The sequence below is a fragment of the Pteropus alecto genome, unplaced genomic scaffold (assembly GCF_000325575.1).
Source record: "Pteropus alecto unplaced genomic scaffold, ASM32557v1 scaffold30, whole genome shotgun sequence".
Taxonomy (NCBI): domain Eukaryota; kingdom Metazoa; phylum Chordata; class Mammalia; order Chiroptera; family Pteropodidae; genus Pteropus; species Pteropus alecto.
Window position 1 is genome coordinate 2,321,295 of NW_006429782.1, and position 16,999 is coordinate 2,338,293.

General features: G+C 56.5%; 1 protein-coding gene across 1 annotated transcript in view; it reads left to right on the forward strand.

The window, feature by feature from the left end:
* Positions 1–15,154, forward strand: part of ATCAY (ATCAY, caytaxin) — a 22,718-nt gene extending 7,564 nt beyond the window's left edge. Inside the window, exons 2-12 of the mRNA XM_006904212.1 lie at positions 1,370–1,428; positions 1,804–2,025; positions 3,255–3,440; positions 3,746–3,848; positions 4,314–4,445; positions 5,083–5,169; positions 8,021–8,119; positions 8,683–8,718; positions 10,494–10,565; positions 11,687–11,719; positions 14,947–15,154. Of these exons, the coding sequence (XP_006904274.1) occupies positions 1,370–1,428; positions 1,804–2,025; positions 3,255–3,440; positions 3,746–3,848; positions 4,314–4,445; positions 5,083–5,169; positions 8,021–8,119; positions 8,683–8,718; positions 10,494–10,565; positions 11,687–11,719; positions 14,947–15,154 (1,237 nt within the window). The remainder of the gene's footprint in view (positions 1–1,369; positions 1,429–1,803; positions 2,026–3,254; positions 3,441–3,745; positions 3,849–4,313; positions 4,446–5,082; positions 5,170–8,020; positions 8,120–8,682; positions 8,719–10,493; positions 10,566–11,686; positions 11,720–14,946) is intronic.
* The last annotated feature ends 1,845 nt before the right edge of the window (positions 15,155–16,999 follow it).

Genomic DNA, 16,999 nt, shown 5'->3' on the forward strand with positions numbered 1-16,999 from the left:
CACAAAAAGCTAGTTGGCAGCAAAAAAAAAAAAAAAAAAAGAAAAGAATGACTAGTTCCGGTCAAGATGGAGGAGTACAAAAAACCATTTTATACACCTCTAAGGAGGAAAAAAAAAACAAAAAACATGACTTTTTAGAAGTTTTATATTTGCAGAAAAGTTACAAGAATATTACGGAAAAGTTCCATACACTCGGTGCCCAGTTTCTCCTATGATTGATATCCTACCTTAGGCTGGTAACTTTGTTACAATTAATTGACCAGTGTTGATACATTATTACTAACTAAAGTCTACAATTTATTCAGATTTCCATAGTCTTTTTCTCTCCTGACATCATTTTCTGCCCGAAGATTCCCCTCCAGAATTCCACATGACATTTAGTCATCACATCTCCTTAGGTTCCTGCAGCCTATGACAGTTTCTCAGACTTTTCTTGTGTTTTCGGTGACCTTGGAAGTTTCGAGGAGGACTAGTCAGGGATTTTTTAGAATTTCCCTAAATTGGGGTTTTTCGGGTCTGTTTCTCGTGGTTAGATGGGGGTGATGGGTTCTGGGAGAAAGATCCTGTCCCTTCCCATCATATTCGGGGTCATGTGTCACCATGACCTATCGCCGTGGATATTAAGCTCGATCCCCCGGCCGAGGGCGTTGGTCAGTTTTCTCTGCTGTAAAGTCACTCTCTCTCCCATGTGTGATGTCCTCTTTGGAAGAAGTCACTCTGTCCAGCCCACATGAAAGAGTTGGGAGCTGTTCTCCATCTCTTGAGGGCAGAGTGTCTACATCCGTGATTTGGAATTCTTCCGTGCAGAAAACTTGTCTCTTCTCCCCTATGTTTATTTATTAAATCATTTATTTACACCCACGTGGATTCAGGGACATTTTAATTTACACCTCGGCTTACAATCCAAGACTCCATGATTTTTTTTTTTGTCACCCAGACTGTCCCAGTGTTGCCGTGGAGAGCTCGTTCGGTTGACTGCTATGGCCATTGGATAACTTCTTGCTGCATTTAATAGCAATTCATCAGAGACCAAACCCTGTAGGGTCACCCATGAGGAATGCCATTTATGTCCCAGAGTATGTGAAACTGTGTGACACTGGATGACACTCTCTCTCTCTCTCTCTCTCTCTCTCTCTCTCTCTCTCTCCTCTTCGGTTTCCCCATCCTCCCTCCGCAAAAAAAGAATCTTCATTACGTAGCCTCAGCCCTGGTGTTCTATGAGTTTCTGTGCTAATGACCAGATGTATTTTTTTCCCAACGAGTTCCCAGAACTAAACCGGTTTTGTCGTTGTTGTGTCCGAACTCCACACTCCGGTGGCTGGATTCGCGGTGTCTGGTGGCTGGTGTCCACTCCTGGCCGGGTCCTCAGGCCAGTCCCGGAAGAGACGGGGATGGACTCCCTGGGCAACACCGCGGAAGACACGTCCTGTAAGTTCGCCTGCGTGTGAAAGCGAGCGCGCCGTTCCCGGGTCTCGGTTCTGCCCGGGACTGTCCCCGTAGAAATGTCAGAGGCTGTGCCTCCCAGGAGGGATGTCAGGGAGGGGGTTGTTCCTCTCCAAGGCGCTGGGAGAGGGATGCAGGTGTCGCCACGAGGTCGGCACGGCAGCGGTGCTGTGCGTCTGTCCTTGGGCTGGTGGCTTAGCCTCTCTGTGCCTTCAGTTTCTCCTCTGCTAAATAAATATGGGTAGTGAGCCTACCGCACAGGGGGGTGCGGGCCCCACCAGGGTGGGAGGTGGAGAGGAGGAAGAAGAAAGAAAAAGCACCCATTTTTGTTTTTTTTTTTCTTTTCCTGTTTCCCTGCAGCCCCTCCCAACACGTTGAACTTCAACGGAGCCCATCGTAAGCGCAAGACGCTGGTCGCCCCCGAGATCAACATTTCTCTGGATCAGAGTGAGGGCTCCCTGCTGTCTGACGACTTCCTGGACACCCCTGATGACCTGGACATCAACGTGGACGATATCGAGACCCCCGACGAGACAGACTCGCTGGAGTTCCTCGGAAATGGGAATGAGCTGGAGTGGGAAGGTGAGCCCCAGCTTTGCTCGCAGCCCCTGGCGGGGCTCGGCGCTCCCGGGGCTTCCCGGCCAGCTGGCTAGAGCCATCCCGCCATCCCGCAGGCTCATGGAACCGCCCCATGGGGGTCCACTCGGCCCTGCGACTCCACGCACGTTTTCTTTGTAAACTTGTGAATATTTATGGCGAACGTGGCTTTCGTCAGGTTCTTGAAGGTGACCGAAACCGAAAGGAAGTGACTCCAGCTGATTCCACAAGCGTTTGTGGAGCATCTGCTTGGGAGAGGGTCTGGACTGAGGCGTGGGGACGTGGAGGGTCTATGTCAGGAGCTGATGGTGCCCACTGCACGCAGGGTAGGCAGAGACAAATGCCAGATCGTGAAGCGAATGTGCACGGATCATTGCTGCTGGTCATCGGTGCCCTGAGAAAATCAGCTGAGGTGATGGCATAGGGTAGGCGGACTCACCTGAGCTGGGTTCTGTGCCCCCCCTCAGGGGACGCTTAGTGATGTCTAGGGACATCTGTGGTTGTCATGACGGGAATACTGCGCCACACCCCTCAGTGCCCAGGACAGCCCCCCCACAGAGAATGATCCAGCCCCAAATGTCATGGTGCTCAGGGTGAGACACCTCGAGCTGGGGGGACGGGGGCGTGGGGCTCCTTTGGAAGGGTGGTCAGGACAGGCCTCGCCGAGTGGGTGTCATCTGAGCTGACATCCTGAGGCGAGAACATGGGTCAGGAAGGCTGCGACACCGGTGGCCGTGGGGAGGGAAGCAGAGCCACAGGACCTGCCGGGCGGGCGCGGAGCGTGGAGCTGAGAAGGAGCCGACGGCAACGCCCGGGTTCGGGGCCCCGAGCGGCTGGGAATGTGGCCGAGCTATTCCCCGAGGCGGGGAGACCGCAGGACGGAAGGTGGGAACGTGGGCATCTTGGGACTGACTAAGAAGCCCGAGCGGCCCAGAGAGAGGGAGAATGGACGCAGGGCCACACAGCACGTCGTTGGCGGGAAGGAGCACTACCCAGGGGACTGCCCGATGCCTGCCCCGAGCAGAAACACAGTTTGGGCCCTTTGGGCCCCATTTTCCCCAGTGGCCCCAGCGTAGGACAGGTGGTCTGGCCTGCGACCAGGGGGAGCCACGCGGGCTCTGCGGCCTCAGCGGCAGACGGAGCCCGAGGGGGAGACCGCGGGAGGCGGGGACCAGACGTCGGCTCACCTTCTGCTCACCCCCGCCCGCTTCCAGATGACACCCCTGTGGCCGCTGCCAAGAACATGCCTGGGGACAGCGCGGACCTGTTTGGGGACGGTGCGGCCGAGGGCGGCAGTGCCGCCAACGGGCGGCTGTGGCGGACGGTGATCATCGGAGAACAAGAACACCGGATCGACCTGCACATGATCCGGCCCTACATGAGGGTGGTGACCCACGGAGGTGAGACCGCAGCCCCGGCCCCTCCCGGTGCCAGCTGCAGCCCAATCAGTGGCCCTCCCTGAACCTCGGTCTCTTCATCTGAGCCACGGGGATCGTGGAGCCCTGTTCTCCGCGTGGGCGGGTGGGGGTGAAACTTGCATGGGGCGAGGCAGGGACACGCTGGGGGCCCGCGGCGGGTGCCTACGGGCCTGGCCGGCGTGCCCCGCTAAAGGCGGAGACAGGTTAGGGCCACGGGGTGGCTCGGAGTTCCGTGCTCAGGGAGGGTCTGCCGTCTGCCTGGTCACATCCTGGCCGCGTCTCCCCAGGCTACTACGGCGAAGGCCTCAACGCCATCATCGTCTTTGCCGCCTGCTTCCTCCCAGACAGCAGCTCTCCCGACTACCACTACATCATGGAGCACCTCTTCCTGTGAGTGCCCCGCCCGCCCGCCCGCCCGTCCCCGCTGCCGTCAGCTCCGAGAGTCCCGGCCAGCAGGCTGGACCGAGCTGCGAGAACCACTCAGGGTGGGGGGGCTCTGCCTGGCACCCGGGAGGGTTTGGGCTGCCTGCACACCTGGCCCCGAGCCCCCTGCTTGTCCGCTGGGCAGTCATCATCATCGTTGTACCTGTTCAGGTGTTGTCGGCCTCCAGGAGCACTCACCCAGATTCGTGTCAGTGGGTGTGATGCTCGTAGTGGTTGCTCCTTCACCGAGCACCTACTATGTGTCAGGTGTTTATGTGCACGACCTCCCTTGAGATCTCCACTAATCCCAAGAGGTGCAGCTGCCACGGCCGGGGACAGGCAGGTGCCACAGGTGTTCAGTCCCAGGCCCTGGGTCTTTCAACCCCAGGCATCCTCTCACCGGGTCTCCCGTCCTCTGCACCCCGTGACCAGGTACGTCATCAGCAGTTTGGAGCTCCTGGTGGCGGAGGATTACATGATCGTGTACCTGAACGGCGCCACCCCCCGGCGGAGGATGCCTGGCATTGGCTGGCTGAAGAAGTGTTACCAGATGATTGACAGGAGGTGGGTGGGCTGGGGACCGCCTCGGGGCGCGAGGGGCCGGGGCGCTGAGCTGTCGGCAGGGTCAGTTCCTTCCGAGAGAGATGCTGGTCCGCGTCTGTCACAGCTTCCGGTGGTCGCTGGCCATCCTTGGCTTGCAGCCGCATCACCTTAATCTCTGCCAGCATCGCCACGTGGCAGCTCCCTGTGCGTGTCTGGGTCCCATTTCCCTTCCTCGGGACACCACTCATCTTGGACTGGGGACCCACCCTGCTCCAGGACGACCTCGCCTTAACTCGTCACACCTGCAATGACCCTGTTTTCCAAATCATGTCCCATTCTGAGTTCCTTGGGGTTAGGATTTCCAACATATGAACCGGGAGGGGGGTGTGCAATTCAACACGACCACACAGGTGGTCAGAACCAGAGCGCCCCGAAAATCTGTCAGGAATCAGTGGTGGTGGAGCTCAGACTGATTTAAGCGAGAGCCAGGACTGGGCGGCCTCTCTGCCACCGCAAACTCCGCCCCACGGAGGCTCCACCTCCTCCCTGAAAGATCACGGGCCACAGGGAGCGCAGGAGGTGACGCCTGTTAGCGCCCCCTCTCCAAGGCTCGTGCCCGGAGCCCATCTTGCTTCCTCTGTCTCCCCCGCCCCCGCAGACTGCGGAAAAACCTCAAGTCCCTGATCATCGTCCACCCATCCTGGTTCATCCGCACGGTGCTGGCCATCTCCCGCCCTTTTATCAGGTGAGCCTGCCGCCTGTGTCCTGCGTCCGGATACCCACGTGGTGGCCGGCGGTCTTTTCTCATGTTATCTGTACTTTCCGGCTTCTCTATGCCGAATGCGTATTATCGCTTTAAACGGTTTGAAATCATAGGTGTTATTATTATTCAGCGGCAAACACGTGGAAAACAGTGACAACCAGCTCTCCCGTAGCGAATGCCGGGCACCTTTTCACGTTTGCAACCACGACCCTGAGAGACGGGTGCGATCGTGCCCATTTCATGGATGAGGAAACCGAGGCTCAGGAAAACCAAGGAACTCAACCAGAGCCACACAGTAAGGCCGCTAGCCCACCACGCTCTCCCTGAAGGGATTCAGATCCATTCACTCAAGAGCGTGTGTGGCGGGGACATTAGGGTGCCAAGAGGGTCTGACCTACCTAAACGCTGGTCAATAATTCAATAAGCCGACACACAAACTCACACAACTCAGAAATCTGTTATACTCACGGTCACAGTTTATCACAGCGAAACCATGAAGATTAAACTCGGCAAAGGAGAAGGGTACGTGCGGGAGTCTGGGAGACGCCACGCGTGAGCTTCCGGCTGGCCCCTCAGTTCTCGCAACAAGGACGTGTGACAACACGTAGGTCTGCTTGGTGTCTGGCGTCATTTGCATGAGCTCAGTCAGCCACCCGGAAACAGAGCATGTGGCCAAACTAACAGACTCGGTCTCCAGCCTCTCCGGAGTCAAAGTGATGTGACTGGTGGCCCAAGACCCCCCTACCACCACAAATCCCAGCGTCAGTGTAGACTGCCCAACAGGGCTCACGGCACTGGGTAACCCCAGATACTCTTACCAGGCAAGGCAAGCCTTCGGGGTGAGCTCCCGCCAGCATCTGCAGCCAGTTCCTTCTTCGCCGGGGGCAGAGGTGGGGCGCTCCGAGCCTGCTCGGCTCATCGCGGGGGCATGCTCCAGAGGCACCGGGAAACACGATCAAGGAGCACAGAATCAGGCACGTGAGCCGCCCTTGCCAATCACGCGGGCATCGCATGTGCATTTAATTTAATACCGTCCCAGACGCCGGGTTGAATCAAGATCCTTCCTTTCCACGTTCCCCGTTAAGAATCCGTGATGAGTTGAAGACACGGGGCCACACTTTGCCTCGAGAGATGTTCACGGCGGGAATGATTTGCGAGGAAGTGACTTCGGACGCTCTGCGGTCAAGGACCCCGAAGATGAGTGGAACCAGGAGAACGATCCGGTGCTCGGGATGAACCTGCCGGGCAAAGCGGCGAACACGCTTCGGCCCGACCGAACCACAGCTGCCCACGCCATCTCGTCGTTCGATGCAGGTCATCGTCTCACTCTGGGTTGCTTTACCCGCGGCGAAGTGTGAGGGTCTCGTTTTGAGCTTTCGAAGAAAAAAGAAGGGGACAGGGGAGAAAAGCGAGCTTCTCCGTTTAAACACCGAGAAAAGCGGAGACAGATTCTGAACTGCAATCCGGTCCTGAGGTTCCAGTCATGACCCCGGGGAAACCCCTGTGCGTCCCGTGCTGGCCTTAACGGTGCGAACATGCCTCGGTGGGAACGTGCCTCGCCCCGGACTGGGATCCCCCAGCCAGGACCCCCCAGCACCAATATGGAACTGCAATCTCAGCTCACAGGCGGATGGGGTGTTATCACACCGGAGATACTGGTATCAGTTTCAACAGTGGGTGTGGTGAGTGTCACCACATCGTCATCAGGATGTGATCGTCACCTGTATTTATAGACCAGCGCTCAGAGCAGCAGGTGTCGGCCCTGGGCACCACAAAAAACCTTTGCGACAGATCCGATCTGTCCGCCCTCAAAGCCCTCTGGACCTGGAGATATTCAGGTACCGAGCGGACAGCCCCAGTGAGGCAGGTGGGGACATGACACCTGCTGTCTGTCTGAGGTTCGCTTCCTGCCTGTTCACCCCTTACCCTCTGTCTCATCACCTGGAGGAGACCTCGTGCTCTGAGAATCATTTTTTTCCTTAAAAAAAAAAATTTTTTTTTTTTGAACTGCATGGAAGCAGTTGGAGTTGTTCATTTCGGTACACATGGCTACTTTGTGACTGTCATTTCCTGACCAGTTACCACTGGCCTCTGCTGAGTAACCAGCTTATTGTTTTGCTGTCTTAACCTTTTTTTTAACTCTTGGTTATTTTCTTACTTATGGGACTGTTATAATCTTCTCTTGGCCTTAAGTTCTTCATTGTTAAGAAAATTAATTTTCCCTTGAATAAGTTTATTTTACATGTCACCGAAATTAGGTTTACCTAATTTTTTTTTTTTAAATAACCATGGGTTCAAAGCAAGATGCCGGTGACAAACCTTCGTACGGGACCAGACAGCCTGAGCACATGTTTGGGCAGGAGGAAGCCATTCATCCCAAAAGAATGGAGAGTGAATCAGCAGTGCCACGTGTGCCTTTCTTGTGCCCAAATGACTACCGGCGTTGTCCCAGGCAGTGACGGCAGGGACGAGAGTGCCAGGAAGGCATCCTTGGAAAAATTTACGCAGGGGAGAAATACTTAGGGAAGACGGCGAGACAGCCAGAGTCTAGCTGAATCTCTAGCCTTTCTGTCTCCTTTCAATAGGGGCCTCAGCTTAGCGGGGACCAAGGTCAGACGTGTGGCTCAAGACTCTTCTCCTCCTGCGAGGGGAGACCCCTGGCTCTGCTCTGTGCCCCCCCCCACTGGGGGCAAGGGGTGGAGGCCGGTACTGGGCGGGGAGGGAGCTCTGAGCCAAGTTGCTCGAGCATCCTGGGACTGGATGTGTGTGTGTCCCTGTCTTCCATGGTTCCTCCTGGCCCTCGGGCAACCTCCCGGCCTTCTCTCTCTGCCAGCGTCAAGTTCATCAACAAGATCCAGTATGTGCACAGCTTGGAGGATCTGGAGCAGCTCATCCCCATGGAGCACGTGCAGATCCCAGACGTCGTGCTCCAGTAAGTGTCCCACGCCCTGTGAGCACCCCCTCCCCCAATCCCAATGCCCCCGGGTGCGCTCCATCATTTGGCAGAAATGCAACCCAGCAGACAGGTTTGGCCTGACTCAGTGGTTGACGGCGCCATTACGAAGCGACCTGACCATTGAGGGGACCTGGTTTCCATACCCCTCCACCAAAGCAAAGTTATTTCTGCAAAGGACCAGAAAGTGCACATTTTCAGGGTTGCAGGCCAGTCTGGGTCGCACCAGCTCAATTCAGTTGGAGCTTGAAAGCAACCACAGATGATCTGACAACGGATGGGTGTGGCGTGTGCTAATAAAACTTTATTTATAAAAGCGAGCCGTACTCCTTGCCCCGGGGGGTTTGCAAAGCGGCTGCAGGACACACGGAAGGGCCAGCAGACTGTCAGCCCCGCTGTACTTTCTGCCCTAAAGCCTGGTGTATGTTCCGAGATGACAGTGGGGTCGTGTCTCTGTCCCCTAGGAAAGGGAACCCCCCCAGACAGTTTGCCCGCGGGCAGAGAAGGGCTGCGTCTGACATGCTGTTCTCTCTCTCTTGCAGGTATGAAGAGGAAAGGCTCAAGGCCAGGAGGGAGAGGTCCGTGCAGAGTGGCCGAGCCAGCGCTGCCTAGGGGCTGGTGCCCAGCTGGGCCCGCGTGCGTGTGGGTGGCGGCGGGTGGCTTCCGCTCAGCGGGGACCAGTGGCACACTCGCACGTGGCTCAAGGCCCTGCTCCTCTCTCAAGGGCTGGGAGTCAGACCCGGCTTCGAATCCAGGTTCCCCCACTTAGTCACGGAATGACATCAGGCAAATAGAAAGTTCGCGATGACCTTGGGGGCTATTGTGAAAAACCGGGAACAGTGTAGCCCACTCGGCGAGGACAGTGGGCTCACGGCCATCGTGACAATATCAAGTTCTCCCTTTACAGAGGGAACAGAGCTCCGCATGTACCCCCAACAGACCCAGGCACGCCCCTTTAATACCTTCGGGGCTCGTTTCTCGATAGTGTCACAGCCCTGAGAGACGCTCGCAGACCTTCACGACTATCTGGTCCCACCCGGTGATGGAGCCCTTATCCTGTCGCCTGCATACTTTCACATATCCCCACCCCCGAGAGCTAGGCAGGCCCAGGATTCCCTACGGCCTCTCAAGGCCCAAGAATCCGAGGCTCAGAGAGGGCAAGGCACCTGCCCGAGGCCACACAGCAAGCCTGAAAGAGTTGGGGCTTCCAGGGAGTTGAAAGCCTGTATCATCACCTGGCCCTGTGCTCGAATCCGGTGACACAGAGGCGACTAAGAGTTATGGTCTCGAAGGTTCTTTATTTGGCAAAGGAGAGGGACACATTGCCCGGTGAGGAACGTGGGTCCTGGGGACGCGGAGGTGACGTCTGCAGATGCGACACATGATGTGCAGAAGTGTGGTGGCTTCATAGGCGTCATTTAGTCATGACAGAGGGTGGTGCGCGGGGAGGCGAGGCTGGAGGGCGCAGGGCTCACCCTCCCCCACCCCGTGCCATTCGGGGGGTTTTCCTGGCTCCTCCCAGCTCTCCTTCCTCCTCCTTCCTCCCTTCCTCCCTTTCCTCTTTCCTGCCATCCTGCCTCTTTTTTAAAAAACAATTTATTTGTAGCACAATTCACATAACGTGAAATGCACCATCTTAACCATTTTGAAGTGCACGGCTCCGTGGCATTAGATATGTTCACATTGCTGCGCCACCGTCCTGTCCAGAACTTCCTCGTCTTCCCAAACTGCCACCCTGTCCCCATGAGGGCACCCCCCGCCCCGCCCCAGGCCCTGGCTCCGACGTCTGCTTCCTGTCCCTGTGGGTCTGACCTCCGATGAGTGGGATCACGCTGATTTCCACAGCGGCCACGCTTTCCGTTCCCACCGGTTCTGCACATCCTCACCGTCACGTGCTACTTTCCGTTTTTATGGTAGCGGCCGTCCCCCTGGGCATGAAGGGATGCTGTCTTTCCTTTCTCTTTTTCTTCTCTCCTTCCTTCCCTCCCTCTCTCTCGCTCTCTCTGGCCCTCCCCTTCTCTGATCGATAGTAGAGACAGAAAACACAAGCAGGGGCCCACCGTGGCACCATAGCACAGGGGTGACAGCACCCACGGAACACGGGCGGGGGTGAGCGCCTCCCTGGCGATAAGCTGAGGGGAATGCTCGGAAGGAATGGCTCAGGGCCCTTCCTCCCTGTCCCCATTCACGGCCCCTTCCCCACGGTGGCCTCATCTTCACTAACCCCTGGGTGTTGACTTCTCGCCGCCCTCCGGGGCCCAGCACTTCCTGGGGGCAGCATGGCGGACCCAGGCCAGAGAGCCCCTTGGTCCAGCCCGGCTGGTCACCCCTACTCACCTCTCTCTGTCCCCAGCGCGAGGCCGCAGCCGGAGTTCGTCCTGCCCAGGTCAGAAGAGAAGCCAGAGGCAGCGCCAGTGGAGGACAGGTAAATACACGAGTGACCACGGTGACAGTCGACACCCAACGGGGCCGCCGAGGCCACCGGAGTTGTCACCGGCAAGGTGACGACAGCGTTACCGTGTTTTCGTGATCCCGATGTTGTCAGGATGTTGAAATGCAAACGCCGGCCTGAACCAGCCAGCGTGGCGTCTACTTCACCATGACCGCTTGGATCTCGGATCCGGCGGCTCTCCCTCCATCCACCCTGAGCCGGTCCTCACGGGGGCCACTCGCAGAGCCTGCTATTCGAATTTAAATGAATTCACAGTCACGGTCGCGTGTGCCACTTTCCGGGGCTCGGGGCTCCCGTGCTAGACAGCGTGGACACAGAGCTCGGCACCCGTGGGTGAGAGGTCTGGGGACAGCGTGCCTCCAGGCCCTTCTCGAGATTTTCCTTCACTCACTTTTTTAACTGAGGCGAAACCCACACGACATGCAGTGAGCCACCTCAAAGTGCACGAGTCAGTGGCATCCAGTGCATGCGCCACTTCGGCATCTCTCTCTAGTTCCGGAACATTCCATTAGCCTGGAAGGCCCGTGCCTCCTTCCCCCTCCTTCTTTTAAGTCCAGCAGATATCTCAGAGCCTCACCGTGGGGCATGGGGACACGCACAGCACGGCTTGGCCCCCCTCCCTCACCTGGAAGTCCCCGCGGGTCTGCCCCCTGCCTCGGACCTTTGTCACATCTCCCCTCCCCTGCTCTTGAGTTCCCCACAGGCAGTGGCTCCATCCTGGGCCTGTCCCCTCCTCCTCCCTGTGTCCAGCACAGGCTACACACAGGGACCACCAGCAGCTGACGCCACCGTGAGACCATGTTTTGCTCTCAGATGAAGGTCCTAGCAGGTGACCTCTGTGACAGTCCCCGCGGCTGGGTTTGGCCTCCTTGGACCTGGTGAGCCCCGAGGAACATTTGTGGCCTTAGTGCAGGGCCCGGCCAGTCTCCTTATGACTCCCTGTCCTGACTCGTCTGTTACGTAGCAGACACACGCCGACACTTGCTTTGTACTGGATGAAGACAGAGCTATGTGAGCCCTCGTAGGACTCACGGCCAAATGCCAAGGCTCCCCAAAGAGGCGAATAATGCTAAGACCCCGTCCCTCTCCCACAGGTCTGCTCTGGTGACAGAAGATCAGGAAACAAGGTGGGTAGGCAGCGGGCGACCTTGGAGCCTTCTCTTTGAAATGTTCTAATCGGAGCCCATCCCGGACGAGCGCCCCATGGCTTATCGTCGGTGGGGTTGAGGGGACTGCACCAGGGAGTCTGCGAGTCAGTGGTTACCATGACAACAGGGCTTCTGCTGTGGCCAGGCATCCTGCCTTTGTACGACTCCAGGGGATGCCCTCGACGTGAGGCCCCAGAGCTAAGCAATGTGGTGGTTCTGCCTGAGATGCCCGCCCGGGTCCGGACCCCCAGAAGCCCGGGGTATATAACTCAGTCAAAGGGTGTATCTTCTACCTTCAGCCCGTCTCAGTGTTTCCACCTGGTTCTGGATGTGGGAAAAGCCTCCTTCCTTATATGTCGGGGGTCCCAAAGACCACCCTGGGGTTCAGTGGTTCGCCAGAAGAACTCGCAGAACTCAGCCCAGCTGCTATGCTCGTGGTTATGGTTTACTGCAGTGGAAGGACCAATACAGGTGAAAAGCAGCGACAGGGTGGCCCTCAGCTCCCCCAGCGACCATGCGGGCAGCCCACAGGAAGTGCAGCCAACTGGGGACACTCGCTCGAGCCTCGGTGTCCACGGTATTTCCTGGGGTCAGTCACATACCACGGCTGACTGCCCACCTCCGTCTCCAGCCCCTCCAGAGGTCAAGCTGATATCCCCCGCCCTAAATCACGTTGTTAGCACCAACTATCTGACAAGACCCAAGGTCCTAGGTAAACAAAGACACTCTAATCAGGCAGGACATTCCTGGGGCTCACAGGTAGCCGCCCAGGAGCTGGGCAAGAGCCAGGCCTTCCTTTGTAATGTGCAGGGTTAATTCTGGACCACACACTCACCTACGAGTCTGCAGCCTGGACCACTGGCCCAGATGCATGCCCTGATAACTACCCATGTGACACAGGAAGGCCCAAGCTGAGAAATAAATGCCAAAAATGGGCTTATGGCCAGTACTGCTCTGGGGACACTGAGTGGAAGCAAGTCCTCAATGCATTTTTGAAAAGACCATCTCAATCCACACCTTCCAGAGATGAGTCCACATCCACAGACACACGACACACAAAGAAATCATCCACCGTGAGAGAGTCAGCAGACACAACAGACAGCAGAAGTAGACCCCCGATAGATGATAAACATGTTTAAAATTATTAAAGACACAAAAGAGAATTATAAGGATTGATGGCTAGATGGATGGACAGACAGGTGGGTGGTTGAGTAGATGAGTATGTGGATGGATGGGGTGGGTAGGTGGGTGGATGGGTGGATGGAGGGATGGATGGGTGGGTAGGTGGGTAGGTAGATGGAGAAATGGGTAGATGGAGGGAGGGAGGGACATAGATGGAGGGATTCACAGATGGATGGGTGGACGGATGGGTGGGTAGGCAGGTAGGTAGATGGAGGGGTGGGTGGATGGACGGATGGATGGGTGGATGGATGGATGGATGGGTGGATGGGTGGATGGATGGATGGATGGATGGATGGATGGATGGATGGGTGGATGGATAGTGGATGGTGGATGGTGGATGGATGGATGGATGGGTGGATGGATGGATGGGTGGATGGGTGGATGGATGGATGGATGGATGGATGGATGGATGGATGGATGGATACATGGGGATGTGGATGGCTTGAAGCTTCCCTCAGTCTCACTGAAGGCACCAGCCCCGAGGTCTGTTCTGCTGGGGTACCGAGAGCATCCCCTTCAGAACCACGTCACCAAGCTGGGTAGCAGGTGGCAGACCGTGAAGGGCAGGTGCTGCTTTGCTTCTGAGGGCGCACCAAAGCCGGATTAGATCCTTCTTTTAGATTCCACACACATGAAATAGCATTTTCCACTTTCTTTAAAAACAATATTAATAACTAGGCCTGTGTTTTTCCCTCTCCAGCATGTCCTGAGGTGATGAGCGTACAGCGAAGACCACAAAAGAAAATTCCAGATGCCGAGAAGCCTCTATCGGATGCCCTCTGGCCCTGGATCCCATCCCCGCCTCGTCCCAAATCCCAGTCTTCAGAGGGGTCCTGCCCCCTCCTCTCATCTCTGAAACCCAGCATCCTTTTGGGCCGCTCGAAAACCTTTTTTTTTTTAACAATGCAATAGCCGTGCGTTCTGGATGAGGACCTGGTTCTCAGCCCTCCATCTTCCCACGTTCCCAACCTCACAGCCAGGAGGGAAGAGAAGCACAGGGCGTGGGCCATGTGTCTTTGGAGGCCTCAGAGCCCCCTCCCTCTGCCCTAAGTTCCGATTTAAGACCTTTCTCTTGCTTGTCGCCTGGCCCGGGTTGGAGCCACAGATGCCCACCGGCCTCCCGGCCGGGTCTGGAATTCATTCTTGTGCCTTTCCGCCCAGAACGGCCCCACAACCCTGCGCATATGGCCGGGAAGCTCAGTGCCCCCGGCGGGGACGCGCCCTGGGCACCTTTGGCCCCATGACTTTTCCTCCAACTGGCCCCTTCATCTCTGGTGACACCCACCTCCTTCTGGAGTATCAGAGCCCACAGCACAAGCAAGAGCTGCCACTATCATCTCCATCCTTCCGTCACAAAACCACACCTCCCCCCCTCGATCTAGAACATTCTCAAGTCCCCTGGACGCGGATGCCACGCCACAGGGCAATCCCATCAGCACCTCCTACTAAGGAAGTGAGCTGCTCCCACTTCTCTGATCCCCCCAACACGGGACTGGGGCTCCCACCAAGAGCAGAGACTAAGAAGCCAGCTCTGAAACAGGTTCATCCCAGAAACACAGAGCAAAGAAAAGGGAGATGCAGGGTGTCGGACGTGTGTCTGCGTGTTTCAGAGGTCACCCGGGAAAATACGCCCCAGAGGACTGGATGCTACAGCCACCTGCGTTCGGAGGAGGCAAATTTCCCTTGGACGAAAGACAGGCTTTTCTAATGCGGCCCAAACACCAGTCAGGTGGCTTCTACAGGTAGTGAGTTCCCCGTCTCCAGAGGTATTTAAGAAAAGGCCGGACGGTGCTTACAGAAAGTGGTCCTCTGTGTCCCCTCCAGTCCTAAGAGTCTCTGTTTCTATGGACATGAACAAAAGTTGAGGGGCCTCCGCTCTAGGCCCCGCTGCTGGTCCTGTAGCCAGCTTCTCCGTGACACATCCCACAGTTTTCGAATGTGAGGGTCTTGGCCTCGGCAGAAATGTCAAATGCTTCTGGACCTGGGACGGCAAGGGGGCGCATTTGTAGCTATCCCCACAACAGGAAGGAGCTGGTGGAGTTTAGTGCTGAAACAGATGCCCAGTGCTTTGCCGAGGGGCGGGTCCTGCACATCACTGACCCCAATCCCGGGGGCTCCCGCCTGGAAAAACGCCGGGTTTCTGAGCGGCTTTGTGCCTGCATCTTCTGGGACCCAGCTCTGCCCCCCCCCGAGGACCGGACTTTGGGGGCCCAGTGGGGGTTTTTAATTTGACGTTCTGCTCTGTTTCCTAAATGTCAAATAAAAGACGTGGACCCTGTTCCAGGCCCCGGCGAGTCACCTGGAGCCTGAGGCAGCAGAGGTTGGTGGACGGGCCTCTCTGGGCTTCCCTCCAGAAGCTCCCTCAAGCCCCGCCTCTAAACCCTAGGTCTTGGTGGCCAGCTCTGCTCATCTGAGACGACACAGGATCCTGAGAGCTCCCAGCTCCCACCCGGTGGACGCAGCATCTCCAACAGGCCAGTGAAAAGGAGCCAGGGATGAGATAGGAACCGATTCATTCTACTCAATCTGACAATTACGAGTGCCTGCAGAAGTGACAGACGACAAAGGGACAGACCCCATCCAAACCCTGCAGGCTAAAGATTCTGGCCGCACAAGAAATTCCAGCAGGTTCACTGAGGCCGCCCCCCGGACCACCAGCAGCACAGACACCTGGGCAAGCGGAACCAGGGACCCCGACTCAGCCACAGCACCCTCCCAAAACAAAGAGAGACCCCTGGGGAGGCTGTCTCCGGGCCAGGCACCTGTCATAAGTGTCAGACGTTTCGCCGCAAGGCCACCGTGTCCGGATGGGCTGCTACCTGCACCCTCCAAACTTGGCTTTGAGAAAGGTTAGCATGTGGGGCAGACAGTTCGAGCCAAAACACAATGGACCCCAAGCCCTGGTTGTAAAGGGATGTTGGGTTTTCATCTCATGACGTGGGGGGTCATGAGTCCAGCCCAAAGTCACAATTCACAGGCTCATCCTTCCAACAGCAAGGCGTGCGATTTTTAAGGACAAAAACAATCCATCATGATTACTGGTGTAATGTGAAGACATTGTTTCCATGAACCTGGGGGTATTTTTATGTGAAATAAACTATAACCGAGCACAGAGGGTCGTTACGTTTGTGCCTTTCTGAGGGCTGTGATGCCTGCTGGTCGTGGGCGAGGTTCAGAACAAAGGGCTTTAACGGGGCGAGAAGGGGCACAGCTCAACGCCTCTGTGACCTTGGATGACCTTGGGCCATCGCCTGTCTTCGCTTGCTTCCGTCTCTCATCTGTAGAGTGGGGTGCCTGCGAGGTGATTCCCAAGGCCCCTTCCGACTCTGCCTCCACGTGATTCAAGTTCATTTTCTGCCCCCAACCCCTTCTGGAGTCAAACCGAGTCAGCAGCTAATAATAATTATATTAATACATATTTATATATAAATTATGGCATTGTTATAAATATATTACTATCATTATTATTACTACTACTGAAAGAGAAAACTATGTCCCCTCTCTACACTCACACCAACGCTTCTGATACCGGATGTGGGGGACTTTTTCCCACAACACGCAGTTCCCCAGTTCTGGGCAGACACCAGCGGGGTGTCCTACAATTTAACTCAATTATCACATCACCCGGGGTTAGTGCCACCTCACAGATGAAGGGCTCAGCCCCACGAGATTGTCCCCACATCAGACACTGGTCAAAAGCAGTGGGTCCCCAAGATACCCACACTTCTGTCCCACTTGGCTACAAATCAGGGTTTTCCAACCCCCCGCCTCAGGTTCGACAGTCTGCTACAGCGCTCATAGGACTCAGGAAAGTAGTTTACTTACTGGATTGCCAGTTTATCGTGAAAGGACATAATTCAGGGACAGCCAGACGGAAGAAACGTGTAGGGCAGGGTGTGGGGAAGGGGCACGGAGCTTCTGCCCGCTCCGGGCACCGCCCCCCACCCCCAGCACATGGGTGTGCTCACCCACCCTGAAGCGCTGGAGCCCCCTTATTTAGGGGTTTTGCAGGGGCTTCATCACAGAGACGTGACTGGTTAAATTGTCAGCCTTTGGTGACTGACGCAATCGCCAGCT